This window comes from Pleurodeles waltl, chromosome 9, assembly GCF_031143425.1.
Source record: "Pleurodeles waltl isolate 20211129_DDA chromosome 9, aPleWal1.hap1.20221129, whole genome shotgun sequence".
Taxonomy (NCBI): Eukaryota; Metazoa; Chordata; class Amphibia; order Caudata; family Salamandridae; genus Pleurodeles; species Pleurodeles waltl.
Genome location: NC_090448.1, coordinates 224,262,554 through 224,280,519, shown reverse-complemented (window position 1 = coordinate 224,280,519; position 17,966 = coordinate 224,262,554). Strand labels below are relative to the sequence as shown.

General features: G+C 42.4%; 1 protein-coding gene across 1 annotated transcript in view; it reads left to right on the top strand.

The window, feature by feature from the left end:
- The window catches only part of LOC138259613 (uncharacterized), a 981,703-nt gene that overhangs the window by 251,680 nt on the left and 712,057 nt on the right, over positions 1 to 17,966 (top strand). Inside the window, exon 2 of the mRNA XM_069207454.1 lies at positions 4,948 to 5,083. Within this exon, the coding sequence (XP_069063555.1) occupies positions 5,004 to 5,083 (80 nt within the window). The 5' untranslated portion in view covers positions 4,948 to 5,003. The remainder of the gene's footprint in view (positions 1 to 4,947; positions 5,084 to 17,966) is intronic.

Below are 17,966 nucleotides of genomic sequence, written 5' to 3'. Positions count from 1 at the left end.
TTTGCATCTGTCATTCAACACACAGTGAGAAAAGTAGTAATGACCTGTATGTTCATAATTTATAGGTATGCTTCAACCACAAAATGGAAATAATTGGGTCGTAAGTCTTTGTATCATTATGTTTTAATACTGAGGCATTTTTATGCATAATGCACGCCTCTTAAATATTGGCAAACTTAATCATCTGTTGTAACACGCTTAATATATGTCTGGGTGGGCTCAGACATTTAGTGAGTGAGGTTTTTTCTTTCCTTTATTTCTTTGTTGTAGGCGAGAGAAGGACACTTTAAAACAGCCAGGGGCTATCCATAAAGTGTTTTTTTACAGGGTGCGCTGGCTGGATTTCAAACTACAGTTTTGCCAACAGACTAGTGTTGTTATCATCTGGCCATCAGTTCTCAATGGTCATCATGATTTAGCCAAACTTTATGTGCCCAATGGGTCAGCCGCCTTCATTAGTACATTGGTAGCCAACCTTTTGAGTTCTGTGGACCCCACACTTCATCATTCATTACTGGAGCCTGGGGACCCCCACTGAATCATTATTGTAATCGGGGGACCCCCTCCCCCCACTGAGTTATTATTGGAAGCCAGGGGCCCAGGCCTAAACATTATTGATGATTTGAATAGCAAAACAATAAACAGAAAATACAGAAACAAGCCTTCCATCAAATACATACACAAATGATAACACATTTTATTTAATTTGCAAACAAAAAAAAATAAAAAATAAAATAGGAAGGTTTTCTGAATTCAATTGAAGCCACACAATACACTATGGGCCAGATGTAGGTACAAACCAATTTGCGACTTGCAAATTGCGAGTCCTTCCGACTCGCAAATTGCAACTCGCAAACTGGTATGCAGAAAGGAGTCTCAGACACCTTCTGCGACTCACTATGGGTTCGCAAAGACCGACCTCATGAATATTTATGAGGTGGGTCGCAGTTTGCGACCCCATAGCGAGTCTAGGCACTCACGGGGATGGTGGCCTGCTGGAGACAGAAGACCACCATGTCCGTGACTGCTTTTAAATAAAGACGTTTTTTTTTTTCTCTTTGCAGCCCGTTTTCCTTAAAGAAAAACGAGCTGCAAAAAAGAAAAAAATACCAAAACCTTTTTGTTTCGGTTTTTTGGGAGTAGGCAGTGGTCCATAGGACCACTGCCTGCTCTGAAAAAGTATTTTTGTGAGCATTCACAAAGGGGAATGGGTCCCATTGGGACCCCTTCCCTTTTGCAAATGAGTTACCATCCACTTCAAGTGGATGGTAACTGCGAGTTGGTTTGCGACTGCTTCAGCGGTCACAAAGCAACTCTACATCGTGATGCGGTCGCAAATAGGAAGGGAACACCCCTTCCTATTTGCGAGTCGGAATCACATTTTACAAGTCGGTACCGACTCGCAAAATGTGATTCTGCATTGCGTTCAGCCTTTTGCGCCTCGCAAACTGCGTTTTTAGCAGTTTGCGAGGTGCAAAAGGCTTCCTACATCTGGCCCTATATTCATTTTGATGCACCTGCACTGCTTCTATGAATCAATTTGAGGATACTAAGTACATTTTTAGCCTCTAATTTCAAATTCCTTGACATTTACACTAAGTTTTAAAATCTTCAATTGTACATTTAGCCACTTTATTTGTATACACTTTATTAATCTGTTAATATTAGTTACACATGATTTGGCACTATTCATAACCTGTGCTCAAATGAGATACAAATTGTGCAGTTTTAGAAATGATATAGCATAGATGGAACCTGGAGCGATTTGTTCTTGCTACATGCATAAGTCTGCTGATTGCTAGTTGCTGGGAGTGTACTCATTGGTGATAACCTTTGCTGGATTTCACTTGTAATTGATATGAAAATCGAAGTACAGTAAAAAAATAAAATTAAAACCCATCCTGCACTTTTACAAACACTAATATCTCAAAAACTACTGAACACAATTACGCCAATCCAGACATTGAACATAAGTCACCAGATACCTACTAGTATTAGCTGTACATAAAAGTGGTAGCAAATGTGCAGGGCTCTGAAAAGCATGAGGCCTGGGTAATACTACATCAATTGCCTCCTTCTGATGGCCCTGTGTCTCATGCTTCTACCACTGCCATTGTTTTCTGCTTTTGAAGGAAGAGTGCAGGCGGAGAGAGAGGGGAATGAGGACAAAGTTTAATCAGGAGGGCCAAACCAATTAGGTAAAACTGCAGCTTACCTCCTAATGGTCACTAGATGTTATTTAATGATAAGGTTCACATTAAAGACCTTTTTCAGAAGATTTTCTATATAAGATGTTAAAACCTCTGGGGAAAAAAGTAAACAAAATAGTTTGCATTGATAGTAAGGGGTTCAAACTAGACCAGAACACCCAAGTTGTTAAGAACCGTGGGGCAGCATAAAGAAGGTTGAATGAAGCATGATAGGCACTGGATGATTGCTGTACCTTATAAAAGTTGATTCAAGTTGCAAAATCCGACCCACACCAAGTTTATGTTTTGTTAAATGCATTGATATAGCTCAGACACTCTATTTGAATGCTGGTGCGGTGCAGCTTTAAGCGATACTTCTGAGAATGTTTGTGAATTGAAACCAAATGCAGAAAGTATGTGCAGGCAAAGATGTGCATCTAGGCCCATACTGTTATGTTTTTCATGAATCTGACCATATACAATTAAATTCCTTGTTTGGGCAATAGGTTGACTATCACTTAAGGTAGTTGCTTTGTTTTAAATTGACGCTCACACAGTATCTCCTTCTGTGAGGTCAGCTTTAGTGTAAGGGTAGCTACCAAACCTTTGAGTTTTGTCAGTTGTATGACAGTTGAAAAAGTCTAGAATCAGATGAGTAAACCTATAATGCACCAACTTCCAGTATTTCCAAATGTAATTTTGACTTGGTCCAACAGTTTGTAAGAGTCATAACATTTGTCTAATTTTTATCCAGTTTAATGGCCAAATTACACAAAATACAGGCCAAGTGGTTGAGAAAGAATCAAATGATGAAATGCAAATATTCTGACTCAGGAAAGATCTGCCATGCTCACTTATTCATCAGCCATGGTTGGTTTACATTAAGATTACGATTTACCTGGAATGCAGTGCTTAATTTGAGCTGGTGGTTGATAATGGGACACACCAGAGCTCATTTTTAGGGCTGCCATGTATTGGTTCTTATCAGACTTTGACAAAGAGCAAGAGAGAGAAAAACAATAAAGGATGAAAGAAGGAGAAGGTGAAGATGATAAAGTAGGAAAGCAAGGATGAAAAGTAACTTACAAGAGAGAGGTAAAGGGGCTGGGAGTGGCTGGTAGTCGATTAAAGAAGCATCAGGTGGGATCAAGACTGCACAGCCTTGTATTTGGCACCCCAACATTTGATAACGTCAGCTAATAGCCTCTTAGCAAAACTTTGCACCCCAGCACTTATTCTTTTACAAATTAAGAACTGATGGATGGAGTTATAGTTGTTCCATATTTATTCTCATGCTGAGTCAACATACCTTTGTACGAGTCTTGGGATAGAGAGATCCTTGGTTTCCTTGCTAAAAAGAGAGCTTTTCTTCGAAATCGGTGAACTTGCTGGAAAGAACAATTAAAATATGTGTTAGATCAGCCAGGCTTTGGACTGACTCTCGGTCCTAGTGGAATCCCAGGTTCAGTGTTCTACCTACAAGTAATTTAGAAATAGGTGCCTGGAGCCCTGTCTGTCCTCCTGTTTCCTATGATGTTCTGGAAACGGAAAAGTCAGAAGCCTGCAAGTCAAGAGCCCCTTGAAGCAAAGAATGTTGTCTGGTCATCCCTACTCTTGCAGCCGGCTTAAAACAGCTGGCCACTTGAACATAAAGGATGTGGTCAAAGCTGCACCCATAGGACATGCTTTGATGAGTCAGTTCTAAAGAGTTCTGTAACGTAATTCTGGTGATACTGCGGCTATCATTTTAATCAGAATCACAGAGAATCCGTGCGCCTAAACCAAGGTATGAATAATCAAAACATACTTAAGTCCTCTCTAGGATGCTGTTATTAAAACTATATTTTTTAGGTTTTTCTTTCTTTTCTATTTAAACTGCTTAGAAAACGTATAGGTTTTTTCCCCTTCCAATGCGAATTTACAATAATAAGTGTTTTTGAAAAAGTTTTTCTTTGCATAATTAACCTGTTTGTACCCAAATGGGTTAGGAAATGATCATCCCTTCGAAGACTAATTTTCTCAAATTGTCTTTTAAAATATTTTAATGTATTCTTTTACTTTTTTCGTCTCCTTTTAGTATCTACGTAATATATTCTGCTATTTCCATAGGCACGTCTTACGCACCAATATGTTATTTATCTCTTGCTGTTTTCATCCCCGTTTTGTTTTTCCTTCACGCCTTAAAATCTCTGAAGGAGTAGGTCTATGGGAGCCACGGGACACCCTTTCGAAGACTTTTGGTCTCTTGCTGTCTGAGTATTACCAGGGCACATTTCAATGTTTTGACCAGTCTTCCCCCAGCCTACCAGATGGATTTCTTATAATGTATGTTTTCCCATTTCTAAATTTAGTTTTCATTAAAAACGACCACGTGTGAATCGTGAAAAAAAACATGTGTTTAAGTCTAATCATATAGGCCCTCTCTTTCTTAAAAGCCTCAGGATTAAGCATTTGCCTAACAATGGTTTAAATCAAATGACAAGAAAAACTCCAATTTCTGATTCCATGATGTTCAACCATGGTGTGGAAAAAAATGTTGTTTATATTTATGAACAGCAAACGATAGCAAATGGTAGTGTTTAAAACCAGCAGTCTTAGACTTGGATAGGCCTCTCCTTTTATATTTGTTTTTTAATAGTCTACCTTGCTTAGTATAAGGCAATAGACAGCACTGCAAAACAGTGAGCTGGAAATACAAAATCTATTGCACATCAATATTTAAAACTCTAATTGCTGTCTCTTTTGTTTTTCTTTGCAGGGCTCTGATGGGGGAGATATTTTCTGAAAGGCAGAAATGGTTGTTTGTGATTGCAAATGGGAATTTGGAGTAACTGTGAGGCACATACTGAAATAATTGTGTTTGACTGGAGAAGCATTCTTCCCAAGTCCCCAAGGTGAGACATCTCTTTTATCATTGGCGCAGGCGAAGAGGAATTTTAATTCTGTGTAGGCACAATGTTCATTTTCATTTGGCAGATAAAAAAGATTGCATATTGCATTCAAGGCCCAAAGTTTTGTTTTCAGTTTTCATTTTAGCATGTCAAGTATGTTACCTGTAAACATACAGTGGATTTCTCTCGCTTCCTTGTATTACTAGCTATTTGGTGCAAGAGCTGAATGTAAGTCTATGCATTTGTCAAAAGCCAATACATTTTAGAGTTAAACTTACAGAATGGATTTACAACTCTAGTATATGACAGGCATACCTATATGTATCCCATAGATTTCTACAATAAGGTCACGCAAATCTGTTTGTTTATCCCACTGCCCCCTGTTTCCCAGAATAACTACACTGTGTTATTTGTGTTTGTTAACTTAGGCCCCCCATTCCTAGTTGGTCGCTGTTTGCTGACCTCTATGGAACCCCCTGTTTGCACAGGGGTTGGCATTCCGAGTTGGTTGGTATTTACAATACTCTCTAATTCCCGGCTGCCTTATAAACTTCGCCCTTCATTAAATTTCAGCAAGTCAACCCTACTCGAATTTAACAGGGGTAAACCGTTTGGTAGGGTGACCACCCTCCCTAATTTTCGCCCTTCCATCCATTGTCCGTGAAGAAAGGCTTAACCAACAGCATTTGTCCATAATTTTAGCTTTTCAGCTAAAGTACAAAATGTAATTAGGACAGATCAGTTCCCCCAGCTGGATTGAATGGCAGGGAGTCTTGTGTGCTCTGAGGGAAGGAGTGGCAGACAGATAAGAAACAGGCCTTCTTGCCAGGGTGTCTCCTTCCCTAAAGCAATGCAAATGTGCACAACTGGTAAATCTGCAAATGTTAAGGGGCTTGGAAACCTGCATTGACTTTAATCAAAGCTTTCTGAGGACAAAGCTATTTTCTTTTAGAGAGGTACTGTAAGGGTGGAGTGTTTGGTTTCAGTGGACTGCTATAAAAATGTTAGTACTTGGTATAATATGTATATTATTGAAATTTGTATTTTAGAAGGACTTTTTTTATTTAACCGAAATGTATTTGTGCATTTTGTAGCAGCCCATATGACGATGAGTGTCATTCATGTGGAAAATAAGGACTTATACATTCACAGTTCTTTACGGGACCTCGGTACCTCATATTACTAACAAACATTGCCAAAGACAATAGGTCTTTCTCTATGCAAGAGTTACTGGCTTTGCCAATGTGTTTTAGCTATGTTATGCACCAGAGTGGCTGCTGTTCAGAATGGCTAAAAGTTAGTGGCATAGTGGTGTAGAGTGGAGTAGAGTGGAATAGGAGCAGTGGCATAGAGCACAGTGGTGCAGAGTAGAGTGCAGTGGGGTACAGTGCAGTTTAGAGTGCATTGGCTTAGAGTGCATTGGTTTAGAGTGCAGTGACATGTAGTGGCGTGGGGCAGAGTAGCGTGGCATACAGCGTAGTGGAGTAGCGTGACAATCAAGTGGCAGAGAGTGCAGTAGTGTAGAGTGGTGCAGTGGAATATAGTGTAGAGGAGACTTGAGTGGCACAGAGTGCAGTGGAGTGGAGTAGTGTAGAGTGGCGCAGTGCAGAATAGAGTATAGTGCTGTAGAATGAAGTGACGTATAGTGAAGTCATACAGAGTAGAGTATCATGGAGTGCAGTGGCATAGAGTGCAGTGGTGTAGTGTGCATTGGTGTAGAATGCAGTAGTACATAGTAGAGTGGCAGAGAGTGCAATGTTGCAGAGTACAGGGTAGTGCATACAATGCAGTTGTTTAGAGTGCATTCACAAAGAGTGCAATGACATAGAGTAGCATAGAGTGTAGTAGATTAGAGTGGTATACAAAAGAGTGGCAGAGAGTGCAGTAGGGTAGAGTGGTGCAGTGGCTAACAGTGCAGAGTAGACTCGGGTAGCATAGAGTGGTGCAGGGTGGAATAGTATAGAGTGGTGCAGGCAGAGGAGAGTATAGTGCTGTAAAGTGCAGTGGCACAGAGTGGAGTTATGCAGAGTCGAGTGGTATGGAGTGCAGTGGAATAGAGTGTATTGTTGCAGAATGCAGTAGTACAGAGTAGTGTGGTGCGGAGTATAGTGGTGGCCAGTGCAGTGTTGCAAAGTAGAGGGTCAGAGTGCAATGGTGTATAGTGGAGTAGATTGGCATAGAGCACAGTGGTGCAGAGTAGAGTGCAGTGGGGTACAGTGCAGTTTAGAGTGCATTGGCTTAGAGTGCATTGGTTTAGAGTGCAGTGACATGTAGTGGCGTGGGGCAGAGTAGCGTGGCATACAGCGTAGTGGAGTAGCGTGACAATCAAGTGGCAGAGAGTGCAGTAGTGTAGAGTGGTGCAGTGGAATATAGTGTAGAGGAGACTTGAGTGGCACAGAGTGCAGTGGAGTGGAGTAGTGTAGAGTGGCGCAGTGCAGAATAGAGTATAGTGCTGTAGAATGAAGTGACGTATAGTGAAGTCATACAGAGTAGAGTATCATGGAGTGCAGTGGCATAGAGTGCAGTGGTGTAGTGTGCATTGGTGTAGAATGCAGTAGTACATAGTAGAGTGGCAGAGAGTGCAATGTTGCAGAGTAGAGGGTAGTGCATACAATGCAGTTGTTTAGAGTGCATTCACAAAGAGTGCAATGACATAGAGTAGCATAGAGTGTAGTAGATTAGAGTGGTATACAAAAGAGTGGCAGAGAGTGCAGTAGGGTAGAGTGGTGCAGTGGCTAACAGTGCAGAGTAGACTCGGGTAGCATAGAGTGGTGCAGGGTGGAATAGTATAGAGTGGTGCAGGCAGAGGAGAGTATAGTGCTGTAAAGTGCAGTGGCACAGAGTGGAGTTATGCAGAGTCGAGTGGTATGGAGTGCAGTGGAATAGAGTGTATTGTTGCAGAATGCAGTAGTACAGAGTAGTGTGGTGCGGAGTATAGTGGTGGCCAGTGCAGTGTTGCAAAGTAGAGGGTCAGAGTGCAATGGTGTATAGTGGAGTAGATTGGCATAGAGAGCAGTGGTGCAGAGTAGAGTGGAGTGACGAATAGTGCAGTTGTTTAGAGTGCATTGGCATAGCGTGCATTGAAGTAGAGTGCAGTAACTTAGAACGCAGTGGGGCAGAGTGGTGTAGAGTGCAGTGGCGTTAAATAGATTGTTTCAAAGTAGAGTGCAGTGGCATGGAGTGGAGAGGTGCAGGGTAGAGTGCAGTGGCATAGAATGCAGTGGTGCAGAGTGCAGTGGCGTAAAGTAGATTGTTTCACAGTAGAGTGAAGTGGCATAGAGTGAGAGGTGCAGGGTAGAGTGGAGTTGCATAGATTGGCGTAGAGTGTGATGGCATAGAGTAAAGTGGTGTAAAGTGCAGTGGTGCAGAGTAGTTTAGAGTGCCATACAGTGTATTGACGTAGAGTGCAGGGGAATAGAGTTGAGTGTTACAGAGTAAAGTGCACTAGCATAGAGTGTATTAGCATAGATTGCAGTGGCGTACAATGCTGTGTTGCAGAGTGGCATTGAGTGGAGTAGTGCAGAGTAGATTGGTGTTACCTGGACTGGAGTGGTATAGCGTGCAGAGGCATAGAGCGCAGTGGTGTAGAGAGTCATAAAGTGCATTGGCACAGAGCAGAGTGGTACAAAGTAGAGTGGCATAGTGTGAAGTAGCATAGAGTGCAGTGACATAGAGTGGAGTGGTTCAGAGTGGAGAAGAGGACAGTGTCCCACAGTGCAGTGGCACGGAGTGGTGTAAAGTTGAGTGGTGCAGAGTAGGGTGCAGTGGTGTGGAGTGGTGCAGAGCAGAGTGGACTGGAGTATGCATGGTGTGGTAACGCATTGCCATTACAGACAACACGTTTTTTATTTAAATTACCATTACATTTGCACAGACATACAGTTTTTCAAATAAACCTATACAGTGCACAGACGATGATGTGTGAATATTGCATCACCTAATGCAATGATTTGATTTAATCATATAAAGGTATTTGTTTCCAGCATAGTTCAGAATTGACAAAAATGTGTTTCATTTGTACTCCTAATTCTGATATATTCTGAAGTTTATTTAAATGTTGTCATGTGATAGAAAAAACTCTTTCCTACCCCCAGTATCCAGCAAGATTGTTGCTTAAATCCTCTCACTTTGAAATTGGAGAAAGAAAAGTAAACACTATGTTCCCACCGAAGACAGAGCCTGACATTTGACCTTGTTCTTTGAATGCACAGCAAGTGTGATGAGATAAGAACACGATTTACAGGCCTGATTACAGAAAGGAAGCACCCAGAAGGATACTGTAAATAAGGTTTGGGCAAGGGAAGGGACAAACTCAAGCTCAATAGTCTAATACAAATAAATCCAGCAAACTGAAAGCAATGAAATGTGAGTTACAAATCACACAGCTAATGGCAAGTAACAGGTGGAATGCATTCTATGAATGTACTTAAAGTGACAGCCATGGGATACTTTGTGGGGAAAGTCCAGGTTTTTAGTCCAGTCCATAGCTTGCAGAGGTTTGGCCACATCAATTACCCAGGTAGTAAGCCAGGGAGACCTGGAACAGTGTCCATGTTGCAGGAAAGGTCTGTACATCGATCTTATCAGTTTGCCACCTGTTCCTATGGTGTAGAGCCTCTGGCACACCTCATGTAGGGGTAGTGCTAGGTGGCAGACATGAAATAGGGCATTTATTGATTGTTTAAGGTGGTTGTAAGTAAGAAGTTGACTGGGGTGAAGATGGTTGTCTGCCACAAGAGTTTGGAAATTTAGTAGCTCGCCTCCCAGAAGCAAATCCCCCAATTTTAAGACACCTGCAGCATGCCACTGATAGAGTTGCCCTGAGCACAGCCATCCTGTGCGAGCAGGAAGGCTTAGCAAAGCTAGTGCAGGAGCACAGGGTATCTTCGTGTCAGTGAGTTTACATGTTTTAGCAAGGCAAGAGAAAGCTGTTCATGATAACCTCGGATGGCGATCTGTAGAACGGTCAGCAGGAAACAATGAGTAGTACAGTAAGCCCTCCTTAAAAATCTTTATGGATAAACCCCATCTAATGCAGGGGGGCAGGCAGAAAGCTAGTGAGCCACCCATTGGACCTGTGCAGCTGAATATTAGACTTCCACTTCCATAAGGCCTAATCCACCCACAGTCACGGGTAGCTTTAGAGTAGAAAGAGCTACTCATGGTGCCCCAGCGACCAAATCAGATGTGTGGCATGCCTTAAGAAGGAATGAAGGAAGAGCAGGGGATGGTTTTCAAAATAATACTGTCATCGCGGTAGCATACCATCTTCACTAGTGCCACATGGCCCCCTACAGAAAGAAGAAGAGAAGCCCAAAAAGCAAACTGGGCTCGGAGGGACCATGATACTCTGCTGAGATTTCCGTCCTGCAAATCAATGGGAGAATGGTAGATATTAATCACTAGGTATCGAAATGTAACTGGTTCCCAGATCAATCAGAGATTTAGTTGTATATGAAGGGGAAAACAGTGCATATCTTAAAGAAACACTAATTACACTTTAAAATGTTGACATTTTGTTTGTGCAATTTACATCCCAAATATCTTGAAGATTATACGTGTACTTGACACTTAGGGATAACCCAGATCATTAGTTTGGCTTTTGCTCAATTGCAAAACCATTTTGAGACATGGACAAAGCAGGCAATTGCCTTTCAGAACCTTGCAAGGGGTCTGGCCCCTGCTCACTCTTCACAAGCACGAACAGCGGACCATTGCACCAGAAGAGTTTGCCAAGGTGGGTGGGTGCTGCTTGTTCAACCACTTGACAGTGCCTCTTCTGTTTCTTTCCTGTCTGCAGAGACACCTCCCCAGGTACGCAATACCTTCCGATAGTCTTGGTGGACCCATCTTATCTGGTTTTAGGAATTGGCCCACCTTGTTCTTCTCTTCCTTATTTATCCAGTTCTGCGCAACAACCCTTTGAATCAGTTGCCGTGGATCTCCCATTTGATCTCGATTTCATCCTCTTCATTTATTATCTTTGATTGGTAGTCTGGGCTTCCAGTTGTGAGATAAATGTAGAGTCCCAGATATACACTCTAGTGCTGTGTCTACAGACAAGTTGTGGGTTCCTCACATCATGACATTAGGTGTGAGACTGTCGCCCACGCCATCTGCCCTGCCTCATTCAGTTTTTTTTAGGTTGAAAGCCCATGGGAGGTTAGGGTGAACCAGATGTTTTTGTTCAATTTGCTTAAACTAGCATAAGGTTAATTACCTTAATGTTTCCCAAACTGTTTGCCAGAGTTTTTAAATGTTCAGAAACATAATCAAACTTTTGCTGTTACTTTCTCTTCAAGAAAGATCGTGTAGATTTAAGTAGGGGTGATGGCCTTGACACAGTGCTGAAGGGCATTCATTTACTACTGAACAAGGACGTAATGTGACACCTGAATGTAGCATACCAGGAGGCAATCAGAAAAAGACCACAGTGAATAAATGTTGCTATGTTAAAATAGAGTAAATAAATGCACTGATAACATAGTGAGGTACCGCCTCTCTTGGGTGTGTCTGTGAAACTGACATTTGTTCTTGAATTTTTGTCCTGATTTTTTACATTTCATTGTGAATTTTCGTCCTGAATTTTTAACAGTCCTGTCCAGAATTTGACTCAATGCCAGGTGGTCACCCTACGTTCAGTATTTATAGTAACATGCAGATTTTGGCGCTTTAAGTGCTAAAATACAAATGTCATTCCTTAAAAACTCTGAATAGGGTTTATTTATTATGGTGTTAGATTTTTATCGGGTGTTATAAGTATGACCTATGCCTCCAGCACACTTGGTCTAAGACAATAAAATTGGCACAAAACTAGCACCCAGGATAAGAACGATATGTTGGCACCTTTGTCATGCTTGTTTCTGAGAGAAAAACACATTTTATTGTCTTTGGCAACATTTCTACATGAATAGTTTATTTCGAATTAAAAATGTTGCTGTCTTCGGTAAGGAACAATTGTGCTTCACTGTGGCTTGATTCGGGAACATGAAGTAGTGTTCTGCAGCTTCAGAACTCACACAAGCACAGATTTCGGTCATCCAGAGCTTGTCACTGTGGGAAATAAAACAAACATGCAGTGTCTCATGGTTTGTGAAAACCAAAGTTATATGGTAAATGTCGATGACGTGATTTTGTCGGTTGCCAACCTGGCCCTGCCAAGAGCTTAATTAAAGACATGGCTGCTCTCCATAACTTAGAAAAGTGGGTTATTTGGGCTGCAGACTTTATGCATGAAAAAACAGGTAAAAATACAGGAAAACACGGCTAAGGACACGGTTGCTACCCATAACTTATAAAAGTAGGTTATTTGAGCTGCAACCTTTATGCAGGAAAAAACAGGTAAAAATAATTTACCAATGATCACAAGAAATTTCCATGTTCCACCAGGGATATGATCATTTTCCTTAGTCCATAATGTGATAGTTGTCTGAGCCAGAGAATGATTCCAGTACAACAAATATTCTTCACCAGAGTATTCCTTAGACCTTGCTAGGATTGCCCATTGACTCCTTTTCGGTTTGACCAAATGAGCATTGGCAAAGTGAATGGTTCTGGCTTTGGTGTGCTAATGCAGGCAAAAGCATTGATGCAGAAATCTGCACAGAGTATTGGTACCATGCAACTGTGTAACTTCCATCATAGCATCACAGACTTGGGGGGGAAAATAAAACAAGCACAGACATAGGAGGGACTGAAAGAGACAGTTTGCACATTGATTGAGCTACAATAGGCATGCACATTTGTTCATGACTGTAGTACACAGTAGCAATCACCATTGTGTAGTTAGAGTTAGGTCAAAGTTTTCATAGGAAGCATATTATTTGTTTTGCTAATATTGGCACAGTTTGATGAATATGCACAAAACGTTTCAAACTAAATGTCAATCCACCTCAGCTCCTTCAAAAACAGTTTTGTGCTGATTCATCAAGCGGGGACCAAGGAAAAGGATGCTTCTCAAAAGTGGCATTTCCCATGTTAATTCCCATTTGAAACTTTGCTGTCCAATACAGGGAAAATGGCTGAATGGAATCACTCAAGATCTGGAAAAACGTTAGAATTTTTTCCATAAAGTCTGCTTTTGCGATTTGATGTTAATCTATTCAACTGTTTTTGAGAAATTAATGCTTAAAGAGGAGCTTGGGTTTGATATGAAGGACTTACCGCATGCAGTCCCACACCCCCTACCACACGCATGCATCCAAACACCCCCCCTTCGCTCGCTCACAAACATGCACTCAGGCACCGCCATTTGCACACTTACAAGCACTCTGACATCCCCATTCTCACAGAAACACGCACTCACACACCCCCATTCGTGGGTTTCGGTGTTTCCACCGCCAGCGCCGCACTACTGTTCAGGAAACCGCTGCACCATATTACATATCGTAATACGGCGGACTCCTGTTGGCGTGGCAGTGCTGGCAGTAGAAATGCCTCTCTTCTGTTATCGGCCATGTTGACGGTGTCGGATATCCACCCATAAACGGGTGGACTACCAACTTAACTCATAATATGGCAGTCAATTTTTAATATGATAAAACAAATTCCAGAAATTCACTGAAAAAACAACGGTTAAAGTGAAATTATAATTAGAAATGGTAATAAGATCTTAGCTTATGTTAAAAAAAAATGTAATTCAATTAAAAAATACAAAGGTTGACGCAATGTTATAGTTTGGTGTTGATAGTAAGAATTGTTGGAAAGTGAAGTATTATTTGAGGTAGGCGGTAGCACACCTTACAGAATAAGATCATTAACTTGTGAGGATGAACCTAAAAAGTCACTAAATTAACCTGCGCTCAACTCTGTGGCACAGAGCAAACAGGCTTAACTAAGGGCAAAATGTAAAGTATTTATTCAGTACTGAAGCAGTAATAAAGTTGAAAAGCCAAATAGTAAAAATCCCATTCCAACTTACAAAAATAGACTAACATTTTATAAGCAAAATGACACCAAAACCAAAGGATGTAGGTTTTCAAATGTTAATTGAAAATAGTGCCAAAATACACTAAGTACACTAAGCGCCTGATTACAACTTTGGCGGAGGGGGTTAATCCGTCCCAAATGTGACGGATATCCCACCCACAGTATTACGAGTTCCATGGGATATAATGGACTCGTAATACGGAGGGCGGGATATCCGTCACATTTGGGACGGATTAACCCTCTCCGCCAAAGTTGTAATCAGGCCCTAAGTGTCAATAATAGTCTCTGGCTGCAGTAGAGTATACCTAGGTGCACTTTGAGGTTGACCATGATGTGTCCAGAGCTCGGATACACCAAGCACTATAGCCCAGTCAAAGATTTTACTTTTGGACCTGGGACTTGAAGTAGAGTTCGCTGGAAAGCCTACTTCTTCATAGCATGACTGATATCCCGTCCACTCTATTGAATTATATCCAATGACATTTGCAATACTGCGGATGGGATATCTGTCACGTTTGTGACGGAGTAACTCATCTGCTGAACTCTAAATCTGGCCTGCAAAATGGAGCAAAAGGTTTTCCAGTGGTGCAAGGCTCCAAGCTGTATTAGGCAAAGCCGATGTGAAGTTAGATAGCCATTGTGAAAGGTCCAGCTGAATCTATTTGCTTTGGTGGTAAAAAGTCAGAGTGGGAGAAACTTGAATTTCCCACTGGCTGAGCTCCAAATGTTGGCCCGATACATTTCATAACATTGTCTCATTGGCACTTGATTCAAAATTTTCCGGATAACTTACCCAGTCACAAACATGATGGAAATCCCATCTGCCTTCCTACAAGCACATTATATCCTATGGCACTTGTAATAAGGCAGATGGTATATTGTCACATGTGTAACAGAGTAAACTGTCTACCAAACTCTAAATCATATACTTAGTTTCTGAAAAGAAGGTCCTTTTCTATCAGCACGGAAAGGTAGCAGGCTGTATCCGACGAATGCTACACAGCGTCAGATACCTTGTAACTGAGGGTCTGCTGGGATGGATTTGCTGTTACAGAGAAGCTCTTAGTAGAATGCATCTGTTTCTTCGACCCAATGAAATTGTAACAGCTCTGGAGGTTGGTTCCTGTCTTCTGACTTTTGGAAGTCAGAATTGTTCCTAAGTCCCAACTCTTTGCAGAGGTAAGCCATTTTTAACTCAAATGTTCACCTAAGACCCATATTTTTCAGGAGAGACTCTTTGTGCTTTAGGGCTTGATCCAACAACAGCCTTGAGCAGCATCTAATGCACGTCCAATTGGGACTTGGCAACTGGGAATCCAGGAAAATGTAGTTCTTCAGCCTATTATGTCCCTGCAACCACATGAGAGGTCAGCATACTGACCCTTGAAGTTCACTCTTTATCCTGATACGAGAAGGAGCAAATTCAGCCCCTCACAACTCCTCTCAGTTTACAGCAAGCAGGACCCAGTCCTCTTCTGAATGTCAGCAGGTCCTGAAAGTATTCTGAGGTGGGTTTCTTGAGGAACCACATTTCTAGGTTGCACAGTTGCCCCCCTCCTTAAAGAAAGGGGTAAAGTTTTCCAGGAAGTAATCCTATTCACTTCAACAACATTTTTGCCCTGCTGAAAACCATCCCACAATGTACATCACTCCAAAAAATCAAAATGGGGGAAAAATTCCTCCCTTGTGCAGAGCCTTTGTGTCCACAGGGAGGTATCACCAGGGAAAGGTTGTATGATGGAACAACCCATGTCGGAACAACGCATGCCTCAACAATGTGGTCGGAACTACGACCACTTTCTTTCCATGCATGCTTTTACCATGCATGCCTTTATAACAAATTTAATTGTAGAAGTATGCCTCTTAAAGGTATGTGTGGAAACGCATGTGAAATGGCATGCGTGGTTCTGTCATGCAACCCCTCTTCCACCCTGAGGCCCAAAACTTCTCCCACCCCTAATAAACTACCCAAGCCCCCACCTGCCCTGAGCCCCCCCCCAAAAAACGACCCCAACCCCCCCACCCTGCCCCTGTAAACTAAAGTACCCCGAACCCCTGCCAACCGTGAACCCTAAAAAAAATGACCTCTACCCCCCTACCACACCCCATAAAACTAAACTACCCCGACACCCCCAACCACCCTGAGTCCTAAAAAAAAAACTATCCCGATCCCCCACCCCACCCCTAAAAAGCAAACTACCCGACCCCCTACCTGCCCTGAGCCCTAAAAAGAAAAAACATTGAGAACCCCACCCTTAAAAACTAAACTACCCTGACACTCCTTACCCGCCATGATCCCTAAAACCTTCCATCCTAATAAGTAAACTACCCGGACCACCCCACCTACCTTAAGCGCTAAAAAAAAAAACTAACCCGACCACCCCACCCCAAAAAACTAAATTACCCTGACCCCTCCACCCTGAGCCCTAAAAAAATACCCTGCCCTAAAAACTAAAGTAACCTCAACACCCCCACCCAACCTAAGCCCTAAATCCACTCCCACTCCTAAAAACTACCCACCAATCCTGCCCCAATGCCACTTACCTCACCGCGTCCTCTCCCAATCCTTCCTCCTTTTCTCGTCTTCCTCCTCCCGCCCTTCCTTAAACCTTACCCCACACCGTTAAAAATAAACTACACCGCCCCAAACCTAAGCCCTAAATGAAAGAATACTCAAACACTCCTGCCCCTAAAAAAGAATAAAATAGCCTGAGCCCCCACCTAAGACCTTAAAAGAAAATGCCCAAACTCCCCACCCCTTAAAAAAATAGCCCAAAACCTCACCCACCCCAATCCCTTGATCCAGCCCCACCCTGCCCCAGCCCCACTTACCTCACTGCATCCTCCGCGTCTTCTCCCGAACAACACTTGACTTTTTCTGTGCCTTAACCACGCATATGCATAGTTCAGCACATGCATGGTTAAGGCACAGAAAAAGTCAGGTGTTGTTCAGGCAATCATTGTTAAGCTTGCGTGGGAAATGTCAGCGTCCTTAAGGATGCGTTGTTAAGGACGTTTCTCCCGGGGAAATGAACAGTCCCCTCTCCTGTCTCCACTCCACAGTGGTTTTGGTGGTAGTTTCTCTCCCACTGGGCTTTAAGCTAGTCTGACTAATATGGACATTTGGAATAAATGCCTGCTTACATCCAGTTCTCACTTTATTCCTGCTTGTGAAAGGGCAGACCTCACTTTTGTCCCTTTCAAGTTAATGAAGACCCGGGGCCCACCCGAACTGCCCTACTGTTGGACCTGGCTTTTTGACAGGGACATCCCCAAACTTTTTGCCTCCTTCCTCCTATTTTTTCTGACCTTTTGGTGTTGGCTTTTGACCTCTGAGCACTTTACCACTGCTAACCAGTGCTAAAGTGCATATGCTCTCTGTGTAAATTGTACTATTGATTGGTTTATCCATGATTGACTATTTAATTTACCTGTAAGTCCCTAGTAGAGTGCACTACATGTGCCTAGGGCATGTAGATTAAATGCTACTAGTGGGCCTGCAGCACTGGTTGTGCCACCCACCTCAGTAGCCCCTTAACCTTGTCTCAGGCCTGCCATTGCAAGGCCTGTGTGTGCAGTTTCACTGCCACTTCGACTTGGCATTTAAAAGTACTTGCCAAGCCTAGAACTCCCCTTTTTCTACATATAAGTCATCCCTAATGTGTGCCCTAGGTATCCCCTAGAGCAGGGTGCTGTGTAGGTAAAAGGCAGGACATGTACCTGTGTAGTTATATGTCCTGGTAGTGTAAAACTCCTAAATTCGTTTTTACACTGCTGTGAGGCCTGCTCCCTTCATAGGCTAACATTGGGGCTGCCCTCATACACTGTTGAAGTGGCAGCTGCTGATCTGAAAGGAGCAGGAAGGTCATATTTAGTATGGCCCGAATGGTAATACCAAGTCCTGCTGACTGGTGAAGTCGGATTTAATATTACTATTCTAGAAATGCCACTTTTAGAA